The sequence below is a fragment of the Vulpes vulpes genome, chromosome 1 (assembly GCF_048418805.1).
Source record: "Vulpes vulpes isolate BD-2025 chromosome 1, VulVul3, whole genome shotgun sequence".
Taxonomy (NCBI): Eukaryota; Metazoa; Chordata; class Mammalia; order Carnivora; family Canidae; genus Vulpes; species Vulpes vulpes.
The window spans coordinates 90,522,425-90,534,705 of record NC_132780.1 but is presented as its reverse complement, the minus strand read 5'-3'; the positions used below and the strand labels follow the sequence as shown (position 1 = coordinate 90,534,705).

At 35.3% G+C, this 12,281-nt stretch overlaps 2 protein-coding genes across 10 annotated transcripts in view; one reads left to right on the top strand and one right to left on the bottom strand.

Annotated features, from left to right (window-relative positions):
• ECT2L (epithelial cell transforming 2 like) overlaps window positions 1-480 on the top strand; it is a 64,959-nt gene extending 64,479 nt beyond the window's left edge. The window contains 1 exon segment of the mRNA XM_072748219.1: window positions 258-480. Coding sequence (XP_072604320.1) covers window positions 258-385 — 128 coding nt within the window. The 3' untranslated portion in view covers window positions 386-480.
• Window positions 481-2,377: 1,897 nt separating this feature from the next.
• REPS1 (RALBP1 associated Eps domain containing 1) overlaps window positions 2,378-12,281 on the bottom strand; it is an 82,007-nt gene continuing 72,103 nt past the window's right edge. For all 9 annotated transcript variants that reach the window (XM_072719903.1, XM_072719917.1, XM_072719911.1 and 6 more), the window contains 7 exons: window positions 11,599-11,717; window positions 10,328-10,392; window positions 8,496-8,681; window positions 7,547-7,642; window positions 5,576-5,724; window positions 4,681-4,786; window positions 2,378-2,646 (listed from right to left, as the gene is read on the bottom strand). In XM_072719903.1, the coding sequence (XP_072576004.1) occupies window positions 2,578-2,646; window positions 4,681-4,786; window positions 5,576-5,724; window positions 7,547-7,642; window positions 8,496-8,681; window positions 10,328-10,392; window positions 11,599-11,717 (790 nt within the window). In that variant the 3' untranslated portion in view covers window positions 2,378-2,577. The remainder of the gene's footprint in view (window positions 2,647-4,680; window positions 4,787-5,575; window positions 5,725-7,546; window positions 7,643-8,495; window positions 8,682-10,327; window positions 10,393-11,598; window positions 11,718-12,281) is intronic.

The following is a 12,281-nucleotide window of genomic DNA, read 5'->3' as shown; positions in this document are numbered from 1 at the left end:
GACATCATCTACTACTTAGTCTTTAAAAATAACTGCTAATTAATCACAAAGACGAGATTATTTTAGATTATATTACAATTATTCAGTATTTTTAGTAAGTTATATTCTAAAATGGATTTGTGTTTGTTGGAATTCCTTTTCAGTTGTCAATACACTACTAAAGATGACTTGATCAATTATTGAATTTAAAAACATTTTCTTTTCTTTTGATTGTGACCTGCCAGGATTAATTAGTGGGCTTGAAATATTTTTTACAGATGTCAAGAATGCATTTATTCTTCATGGTCCAAAACGTGAATGGATTTGTGCTACAGAGGCTGAGGATGATAAATTCCTATGGTTGTCAGTGCTCCAAAGTGCAATCAAAAGTAGTATGGAGAAGTGAGAAAACATTATGGACGCTAATTCTCCCTGGCAAAGATGGTGTATTTTGTGTTCCAGAAGATACAGTAGGAAGTGGAATGATGATTTGTCATGATGATGGGAGAATGAACTAGGAGGACCCATAAAGTCCTTCCTAACTTTTAAACTTTATCACCTATGTTCAACTATGCAAAGAAATGTATAGTAATAACAATTTGAGCCCAAAATTCTGAAGCACTTCTTTTTGTAGTAATTTTTCACAGACAGTATTATTTAATTTGACTGATGAAACCTAAGACAGAACAAGGATAATTGTGTATTTAAACTTTTGTTTTATGATCTAATGAAAAAGTCAGTATAAACAAGTATTTCTTAATGATCAGTCTAGAGAAATATTTTGATTTACCAATCCCATCTTTATAAATTTTCATGATATAATTATTGATTTAAAAATGTGTATAAGAATTTTAAAGGGCCATTTACTCAAAAACCTGTTACATACATCCTTAATGTGAACATACTCCTCCAGAGAGCATTAAAAATAAACCACTACGAAGTACTAAAAAGTACCGTGATTTTTAAGTGTCTTTTGGTTGCAAAATTAAAATTTTCAGACCTTCCAAGTAAGAAGTTTCAAAAAGTTAAATTAGACATTGTTAAATTAGAAGGCTGTTGGGGAAAAAAAAAAAAAACTTTTAGGAAACAAATATAATTAAGACAATTGTGTTTGAAGAAACAGCAAAACAGGTGTTCAGTAGTTTTCTGTACTTTTAAAATCATTTAATTATTTAACAAACTGAAGCTATAAATCTATTAGCCACTTGGAACTTCTGCTGATGTATACTGCAGTACTATTTTTTACGTAAAGTCGGTATTAATCTTGGGAGCTTTAAGTTGTCAGTTTCCTTTCTCTTTCATATTCTCTTTTCAGATAATAAAAATCTACAAGTATACCCTCGGACTGTGAACTGGGCTATTTTAAAGTTTCTTTTTTCCAATAACATACAAAATTCTTTCTAATTCTTAAAAATTTAAATTCCTGTTAAAAATGTAGAGAAGTTAAAATATTGTGCTGTGTTATTAGTATAAAATCACACTTTGATTCTGTGATCCTACAGACGGAATAAACCACTACATCTGATGTTGGTCAGCAGTGAATGCAAATTTACATATGTGATCAAAATGTATCTATATCATATAATATGAAACAAATCATACGACATTATATCATCCTGAATAGGGCACACTACAGAAGCTCTGTTAATAGGAAAAACCAATCTATATGGCTGAAGATTGAATGACAAGATAGCTGAAAGTAAATTAGAAATCTCCAGAAATTTCCATTTATCTCATGAATAATCAATGCCCTCAGACGTTTTAAAACATTATTATTTGAAAATAATCTCTGTAGCAACTGATAAGCATAAGCTTCTAATTGAGAGTTAAATGCATAAATCATGCAAAAAATGATGATGTCTGCATTGGGTGGTACTTATGTTGTTTGTGGTCACAACACGTTCCCTTCGCTTCTAGGAGACAAGAAAGATCTGTCTTCATAGCATCTTCATAAGTTTACATGACTGCTGAGGTAAAATCACACACACAATTCTAGGTTATTGGCAAAACTGCTCCAATTTTCACTGGGAAAATGAGAATATCTGCCCCTCAAGTTGACATAGAAGAACCTGGAAGTACCACAGGACCGCCAAAGAACACTGATTATGGTTAAAGGATGCCTCAACCAATACAGTTCTTTCAAATCAAAAATTAAGTAAGAAACTCATTTTCAAAATATAGATGCTTTATATAAAATATTAAACCTAAAAAACAAATTGACAATTTATTTAATTTTCTCTCCTTTTACAAGGATTGTGCTTGAGATATAGATGGGAAGGCCATTCGGTAAACCAAATCAGTGTGAGGTGCTGGCCAGGTAAATATGCTGAACCAATGTCATGTATTCCTGATACTATGGAGTAAGAAGGGTGGGCTATACCAACAAACACAAATATCCTCCAGGAAAAGTCATCCTGACCCTTTTATTGTTGAAATTAAAAAATAAAAGATACTTAAATACAGGTGAACATATAGGGCAAAACAGAATCATAAAATTTAACGTTGAATTAAGCAGTGAGCTGAATATTTGGGTCTCCAAATTGGCTTGAACCCAAAACTGCTTAAAAATGGGTATGTTCACAGTTAACGGCAATTGGCTTATAGGTGAGAGAATGGTCGAAGCTGTTCCAGTTGAACTTCCAGAGAAATTCTCTCCTCAAGAACATCCTGAAAAAGATGCAAAACTAAGTTATGTTTCGAAGTATATAAAAGTAAGGCACATCTAACAATAACTCAGCATCAAGAAAACAATCTAAATTTGTTAAGAAGATGAAGGGAGAGTCATTCGTATTTTAAAAGGATACTTCATCACTTAGGAAAGTTTATATGTATGTAATATTAAAATATGATCTTAATTAAAATCTTTTTCTTACTAAATAAATCAGGGTAATAAAGTGTTTTTTTAATTATTAGAAAAGCCAATATTTGCAAATGATGCTATTAATTCATGCATTTTGCATTAAGCCTACACCCTACGGTAACAGTAGATGACCATTAATACAGACTCTTTCCCCTGGTGATTATAATATCTGGTCATAACAACTCCTGAACCTGATTTGAGTTTGGGTTTCACAATGAATAAATTTATTTTGCAATCAGAATTTCTAATCACTGTTGGTTTTGAGCAAGCAGTCTTTTCAGATAGCCAGCAAATCCTAACTTACCTACTTATTTTTATTTTTCTCAATCATGCTGATAGTATTGTGTCTTAATCAGAACTACCTCTTCCTACTTCATATCATACTTCCTGTTTTCTGTTCTCAAAAATAACGAGAAAAGTTATTTTTAAAATAGCTCCTATATACATGTTTCCATAGGCGTCTTTAGTTCTTCAGAAGAAGATCCATCAACAAAATTTTCATTATCAAAGTATGATAACAGCAAGCTTATCCTTAGTTTTACATTCTTCCTTTATAATAGACCAAATTCATAATCATAGAATGACTACAAATACCTACTTTGGTCAAAGAGCTATACAAAAATATCATTCATTCACAGATATTTATCAAGTGCCTAACATGTGCTAGGTTTGGGGTAGAGACAAGATGGTTATGAGTTTATCGAGGAGAGTCCCAGGTTATTTCTGATTTCCTGCCTAAACATTAACACATCCCTCTCTCTCTTTCTCTCCAAAGTATTTTTATTTGGACAACCTATATATGGTCAACCTGCACAGAAAAAAATTATGATTTACTCTCAGTGAGTTCATTTTAGTAGGACAAAGAGACAAATGTGCCATAATAATTCCAGATAGTGTGATGAATGCTGGTTGAGGGATAAAAACAGAATGCTATGGGAACAAGCATTCATTTTACACTTCCACAGACTCTTTTTTCCTCATTTTAGTGGTTTGCAACCTTCCTACTCCAAGTGGGACCAATAGTCATTCTCATCATCCGGAAGCTTACAAAGAAATGCAGAATTCTCAGATCCCACTCCATACCTAGTATGAATCAGAATTTGCATTTTAACACGATCTCTGATTAACTGTATACACATCAAGATGTGAGAGCCACTGGTTTACAAGACATGAATGCTTAATAATGTTGGTAAACCATGAATGATTCTGGCTAATTTTTTACTTGCAGGGATTCAAAAAAATCATAGTAGTAAGAAAGAAAAACCCATTCCTCTCAAGTATAAATGATGGGAATATACACTGGCCGTAAGTCCCATTTCTACTTAAGGCTTTTCTTTTCTTTTCCACATTCAAAATGACCTCAATTGTCCTCATCCTCCTTCTTTAGACCCGTTTAACTCCCTTTAATAGAATCTGAGTTGTCTTTGATAAAGGGATAAACTAACAATACTCAAATCATCTTAAAATTAAATAAGAGTATAGAAAATCATGTATATGATCTTGGAGGTACCTGAGGTCACAACATTTCTTATCTTGGGTTTTATTATGAAAGTTTAGGAACATTATACAAACAGTGATGCCATACATAGACTTATTTTATATACACATATAAAGATATATATATATATAAAAATATATAAAGACAATCAGACCAGAATCAAGCATACAAAACTTCTTTTAACACCCAAAGATTCAAAGGCATAAAGAACATTTTAGATACACGTTTCTCTTGGTGCCTGGGAAGTTTTATACTAGCTTAAGAATTGCTGGATCATTTTTAAGTTCTAGTTAACTGAGATGTTCTGAGTCCATGGGACTTCCCAAATAAAGATTCAGAATACCTTTAATTGTTGCTGTAATTCACTGTTCAATCTGGCCAAAACTGTGTTGGTTTCCTTATTGCGTCTAATTGATGCCTGAATTGCTTTCTTATCTTTCCCAACAGACCTAAGAAGATAAAAAGAGCAAGAAAAACAGATTGTCATTTCTTATCTTAAATTCTCTCCATTCTTCCAACCTATCTCTAAATCCAGAAACTAGAGGGAACATTTTTTGCCTTAGCAGCATCGCTCAACCTAACTTGCTCCGTTTCAATGGTCAACCAAAAGTATCTAAGCTTCAGGAGCTTAAGTATTATGGTTATTGTTTTAATTCTTCTTATCTGTAGAATCACCTGCATTTATTAGTCCAGAGCAGGCATCGGCAACCATTTTCTATCAATGACCACATAGTAAATATTTTAATTTGTGGGCCAAATGGTTTCTACAGCATATTCTTGGTTTTTGTTTCTTTTCTTTCTTTTTCTCTTCTTTCTCTCTTCTCCTTCTTCTTTTTTTACACAAATATAAAAGCCATTTTTAGCTCTGGGCCTTACAGAAAACAGGCCATAAGGTGAATTTGGCCCATGAGCCCTTGTTGGCCAATTCTCGGTCCAGGACAACCATAGTTAAAATCTTAAGTGTTATCTACACTATTAATTTTTAAAAATTTGTTCTAGGGTTTGTGTTAGTTTATCAAAATGAAATTGGAATTGAACCTGATAATAGAAAGGGGGGAAAGTGGGGAAGAATATTACACCTATTCATAAAAAAGAAAACTCTTAGAGAGGGAACAGCTGAGAACCTCTGCTCAATTAGAGAGCTAGTCTGACTGTAATTTCTTTCATTTTGATAGAAATTTAATTGCTGTGCTTTTTGCTCCCTGTAATTATAGGTGTTTAGGAACAACTCTGATTACCTAGGAATAGAAGGCTGTGATGCAAGCACAGCAGCTAAGACACCTGTCTTTTGCGTATGTTCATCAACTTCTGGCCTTAATTCATCTTCTGATTTTAATCTTCTTCGAACAGGTTTAGGTGGTGGAGCGAGAGGTGTTGTGCCTTTGCTCTACAAGAGAAGAAGTCCATTAACAATGAGCATGTCTCCAAGACATTCACGGTTACTCAGCACTTTACCATAAAGCACTTTGCTTTCTTTAAACTGCTTATTCTCCAAAAATTAAAAGTCACCTGTCCTACTTTAATTTATGTATCTGTAACACAGTTAAGTTAAATTTCAATGTGAAAGGGTTTGTTCCTGGTTGACACAATTGTGAAATGTAACTACTTTTTTAAAAAAAAGGGTAACATAAGCTCCTTGAGGCCTAAATCTGACTCAAAACTGTAATCCACTGTTTAAATATTAACAGGAAACATGCTCAATATATATGTACTGTTTAATAATATAAAAGGGTATCTTCAGGGGTGCCTACGTGGCCCAGTTAGTTAAGCGTCTGCCTTCAGCTCAGGTCATGATCCTGGTGTCTTGGGACCTGGGTGCCCCACTGGGCTCTCTGTTCAGCAGGGAGCCTGCTTCTCCCTCTCCTGCCATTCGTGCTCTCTCTCTCAAATATATAAAATCTTTAAAAAAAGTGGGGGAGTCAGAAGTATGTATCTATCATCATCATAGGATTTCCTACTCAAAAATACTAAACTATGTCTTAATACATAAAACATATATCTTATATAAAGCAATTTATAAAGTAGAAAGGCAATTCTTTAAAAACTCACAACTAAGATGCACAATTATTTTAACTCTTGAATATGAATAGACTTTTTTTTAAAAAAGATTTTATTTCTTTATTTATGAGAAACATACAGAGAAAGAGAGAGAGAGAGAGAGAGAGAGAGAAGCAGAGACACAGGCAGAGGGCTCCATGCAGGAAGCCCGACATGGGACTCGATCCCGAGGCTCCAGGATCAGGCCCTGGGCTGAAGGCGGTGCTAAACCGCTGAGCCAACCGGGCTGCCCTGAATGGACATTGTTTTAGAAACTGTGAATTTGACCTCAACAGATTCAAATACAGTATTTTGGTATTTACCATAACTTGGTTTGATCTGCTAATAAATAAAAATGACAATAAACTGTCATATCTTTGGTTAAGTGCTATTTTTAATTTGTTGCTGTAAGCTGACAAAAATCTATTTCACTATTAAAAAAAAAATCACAGAAATATAGTAAAAAATAAAGTGTCCAGAAAGTAGAATTTAAGTACTCTCAAACACACGCTATAATAACTACGGGAGATGTCCAGATGATAGTAGAAAAAAAATTACCAAAACTTTTCTTTCAATGGAAAAATATACAAATATCTTAAATTTACTTTGAAATACAAAAAAAAAGATAAAGACTGATGTAGATAGACGGATGGAGAGATATAGGATAATGCAAGTACAGTAAAATATTAATAGTACAAAGTGTAGGTTTATTGATGTATATACAACGTAAACTTTTCTCAACTTTACTGTATGTTTAAACATTTTCATAATAAAATGTTGGGGGAAAAATTATCCCCAAAACAGTAAAGAAAAAGAGCAGAGTATAACACCCTTAGAGGATTGGTAATTTTTCCCTAGGACACTTAAGATTGCAATAAAACAAACAATTTGACAATATATGTGGAAGAATGTCATCAGCAGATAAATTCTGAGAACCTATGGCAAATACTAGATGACAGACTATCCATTCCCAGATTTTTTAAATAGATAGACCTTGTTCTGAGACAGACCAAATATATTACAGTTGAAGGCAGTGGAATGGCTTAGAAACTCTGTTGTTAACTTCATTTCTAAGATTTTCATCATCTTTAAAATCTTACAAAGTAAAAATGGTGTCATATAATTTTTTATATGTACAAAATAATCAATATTATAGAAGACTTTTTCCATACCACATTGGCGGGAACACTAGCAGCTGTCTTTTCTTCAATTTTACTATCTGTTTTGGCAACTCGAAGAGAACTTGCAGGATCTGAAGCTTTTTCAACCTGGAGGTGAATACGTTATCGTTTCTAATTACACATAAGCAGTATACAATAATTATGCATAAATATATGTTAACAAGTCAGAGAGCAAAATGTTATAAGAAAATGTTCATTCTGATAATAAAGAATTTGAGAAAACCCCATAAAATGACCATTCTCTTGTGCAGAAGGGCAGAGAAAAGGGAAGGGAATGCATCTCTGAGGGAGCAGGGGAGGGGATGCCTCCACTACAAGGCATGAGGACCAGTACCCTGTGCACACCTGTACTTCCCCTCGGGCCCTCCCTTGCCTTCTGGAGGCATAGCCCATACCCCTAATGGGCCCAGGGCTAGGCAGAAAGTTTCAATTTTGAAGAAGTGGCTAGTAGAAGTTCCTGCCACTAGAACTCAACAGCACATCCTAGAACACTGCAAAGACTGAATTTAGCATCCTGTAGTCTGTAGGTCTAACTAAGGTGACTTACTATCATACGAATGGAGTGTAGCTATGGTAACCATAACCACTTGTTACATGGAAATCTTCACCAAATCACACATCAGATGCAAACCCCTCAGCAGTGTTTTAGCCATGCTCAGATGGTTGTGTTTGTGTCTTTTCACACCACAGCTAACTCCCACCCAGATTCTGATTCTTATTGAGCATATATCATAACCAGCAGGTACCTGAGGTCAAATAAGTAAGATGCACAGATGTAGGAAATATAAATCCTCTGCAGCAGCAGCAGCAGCAATTTTACTCACTTATATTCACTCTTAATATCTGCTCTTTTAGAGGTTCCTCTGTTTATAGACCTGTTTATGAATATAATGTGGGAAGAGTTTCTCAGCAGAAAATTACATAAGCCCTAAAAACTGACCGGCAAGACCTCTGGATGTTTCTCAGCTTCATCATCTTGTTCTTCATTTACATTTGATGCAGCAAATACTTCAAATTGGCTGAAATCTGCAAAATTTGGTTGTTCTGGTATCTGCTGAGGTGAGGTACTAGTGTGAGTTATCAGGCCATCAGCATCCACTGGGCGATGCACAACGGGACCAGGAGCCTACATGATGGATCAGGATAGAGGAACACATATTTTATTAGTGAATCACTGTCTGCAACCTTCTCTGAACATATATTGTAGATATACTTTGTTATCCGTAAATTCAGGGTGATAAGGGATGGTAGCATCTGGCTCTAAAATCCGTAAGTGGAATGCTGAGACACTAAAAAAATTAAGATGACAAACCTTCAATAAAAAAGATACTTTTACAAAATTCTTTTTTGCAAAGAAAGTACATGAAAGCAGAGGGAGGGTATGGCCCTACTCTCTGATTCTCCACTTGCATCCACTGTTTTCTTAATTAAGGTACCGCAGAATAGTGTGTACTTTTAACAAGTTATTTTTAAACTGTTTCATTATGTTTCTAAAAGGGTTATTTTAAAGTATGAAAACCACTGCTCTAAGGATCCTCCCAACACTTCAGTGTACTTCCCTTTGGTATGTCCTCCACTCCTTTGGTGGAGCAATCCTAAAATCTTCAGTTCAAAAATAAATTTACCGAGTATCTAACTTGTGGCCAAGCATTATGAAAATAATAGTGAATGAACAAATAAAGTCTGCGCCCTCATGAAGCAGATAGACCGGAGCAAGGTAAGAGACAAGTAAACAAGAACGTAAAATGCAGCGTGAGAAGTCTCATGACTCTCTCTGGGTCTTGAGTACGACACAGAAATACTCTGCCCCTTTCCAACCACCTCTTCAGTTTCATCTCCCATCATTCCACTTGCACTAAACTGACTCCTTTACCCTGAATATGCCAGGCAATGTCATTCCTTCTGATTGGAGTCCCCTCTTCCCAAGAAACACTACTTTATCTCTCAAGTCTCTGCTTAAAGTCTTACTTCTTTCATTTTACTTATGCCTTTTCAATGAGATCCTTGACTTTACTAGCTAGTAAAGCTGTGCCAAAGCATTTCATAAATGTATCTAGCATAGCCCTTCCATTATAATTGCTGTTTACAGGTCTGTCTTCCCCCACTGAACTCGTTCTTGAGTCAAGTGACTAGCTCATTGGGTTTCACAGTTTAACCCAACACAAGTATTTCTGCTGGCATTTTAGATAAACTAGATATGGAAATATTCAAATTTCAGGACCTTTTATGATTAAGAAACCATCTTTCTAACTTCAAGTAACCAACCGCATGGTAAGAATCTAACTCAGAAAAAAAATCAACCAAATTCATTCATGTAAGAGGCAGCCAGCCAGTCACATAAAACTATAGCTATCATCCAGAATCTGTCTCAGAACATACTAGATGAAAACAATTTCCACCTGGCAGGGATGCAGAGGTCTTCTTACACTTTCTTTCCTGATGGAGTAACATTCTTGGCAGGGAGATGCAGGGAGGGCACAGAGCCTCTGCTAGACCCAGGACATACATGGACATCTATCTCCCAACCCACTGTTCTCTCCACTAAACCTTCCATTATTAAGACATTGTCATTTGGTCCACTTTTAAGTTTCTTTCAAAGGTAACTCCAACCATTATTCTGGACTTCCAAAATAAGACCCAGCTTCCCTAAATGAAATGCTCATTAAGAATGATTAATTGGGTAATTCTTGATCTTCAAAATAATTCCAGAGTAGAAGCAAACCCCTAACAGACAAATATAATTGTTCAGTAATGAACACACTGAAGAATTACCTGTGAGGGCTGTGGTCTTGGAGGCACTGCAGGAGGATGGGCAACAACTCCAGCCTGTTGTTGTCCTGAGTAAATACACAAGTCATTTTTTTTCTTTAGTAAACACATACTTTGCTAGTAGAACGAACAAGCAGAGTGAATGGGATCAAATGACAAAGACTTCTAAGAATGCTTGATAAGTATTGGAAGGCATTTATTATCCTGTAAAACTATCTAGATGTGACCTAGTAACCAAGCCTCATAGCCTTTTCTGAGACCTCATTATCTATCTTTTTTTTGTTGTTGTTAGGGAGTTATTTTGTTTAGTAGGCTCCACACCCAGTGTGGAGCCCAATGTGAGGCTTGGACTCATGACCCTGAGATCAAGACCTGAGCTGAGATTAAGGGTCAGACACTTAACTGACCAAGCCACCCAGGCACTCTATCTCAGATCTCATTTCTCTTGTTCTATTGCACAAGGCACTCGTGGTATTCTTGTTTCCATAATACTATACATTCTTGGTTTTCTAAAATTTCTGAATGCTCTTCAGCTATAAAATATGCAGACTTCCAAATTTTCTCTTTGCATTTAATACTTCACTCAATCATTTCTAAGTAAATAATTCTCAACACAATTTTTCTTAGTCCACAAGTCCAATGGCCTACTATTATGTCATGTTTTCCTCATCATTCCAAACCTATGACGTCTAAAACAGAACATCATCACCCTTTGGTTCTAACTTTTCTGTTTTGATCAAAATTTATTAACAATAAACCAGTTATATAAAAATTAAAACTTGAAGTAAATTATGAGTGTTATCTCTCCTTTGTTAGTTAACTGAAAACCTATCCAGCTTTCCCTCCTTGATCTCTCCACATGGTTGTTTTAAAATCTCTTGTGGCAACTCTCAGGTTCCCATCTCTATCATTTTCCCTCAAATACATAAAGAAAAAAAATTTCCTCTCATCTGACATCTTCTAAACTCAAAATTTTTCCTCAAATAAAAAATAAGGCATGGTAAGAAAAGATTAAATAAAAATGTTGTGCTCTTTAATGAACTTTAAAATCGGGGTGCCTGGGTGGCTCAGTCAGTTAAGCATCTGCCTTTGGCTTGGGTCGTGATCCTGGGGTCCTGGGACTGAGCCCCACGTTGGGCTCCCTGCTCAGTGGGGAGCCTGCTTCTCCCTCTCCCCCTACTTGTACCTGCGTGCTCTCTTTCTCTCTGTCAAATGAATAAATAAAATCTTAAGAAAAAAAACAAATGAAAATAGATATGGCTCTTAATCCCTACCTGTGGTGACTGCAAAGGTCCGATTCATATCTAAAGATGATGATCTAGAATGAGAAGGCTGTGGTCTTGGAGGAGGAGGTGGTGGTGCAGTGTTATCAGGAGATGTTCCTGAATGAGACCTACAAAATACACCCCGTTATAACTGGTCATGTTACTGGTATTGGAGCTTTTTCCTTTTTAAGCATTCAAATTTGGCTAAGCAGCGAAGATCTTATTGGTGTGACATTTTCTCAAGTAGGTATACAAGTCCTATGATGATAAAGACAAGACTGTTTATGATATGCATTAGCAAGTAATTAGTCAATGTGTCAAATAATCTTTTTTTATGAAGCATAATTATTACATTTTTAAAAATTTCAAAAATTTTGAAAAGAAAGTTATTGACAGGAATTCAAGGTAGACACAAACCTAGCAACTTTTTCCCACTCAATTAAAGATAATACTAGTTTGAAAAAACATTTTCAAAAAAGAGAAACTTTACTTTCAGACATGGTTAGCTTTCACCTTATTTAAAGTTTGAAGTTTGGTAAGCTGAAAGAGAATCTGGCTCAGCTACTGAGGTGCCCATTCCTGTGTCCCCACAGGCAATCTCATTGTAGCAGTGGCTGTACTCATTCTTTTTTTTTTTTTTTTTTTTGGCTGTACTCATTCTTGACCCACCCTAGAGATTCACTTTTTTGCCA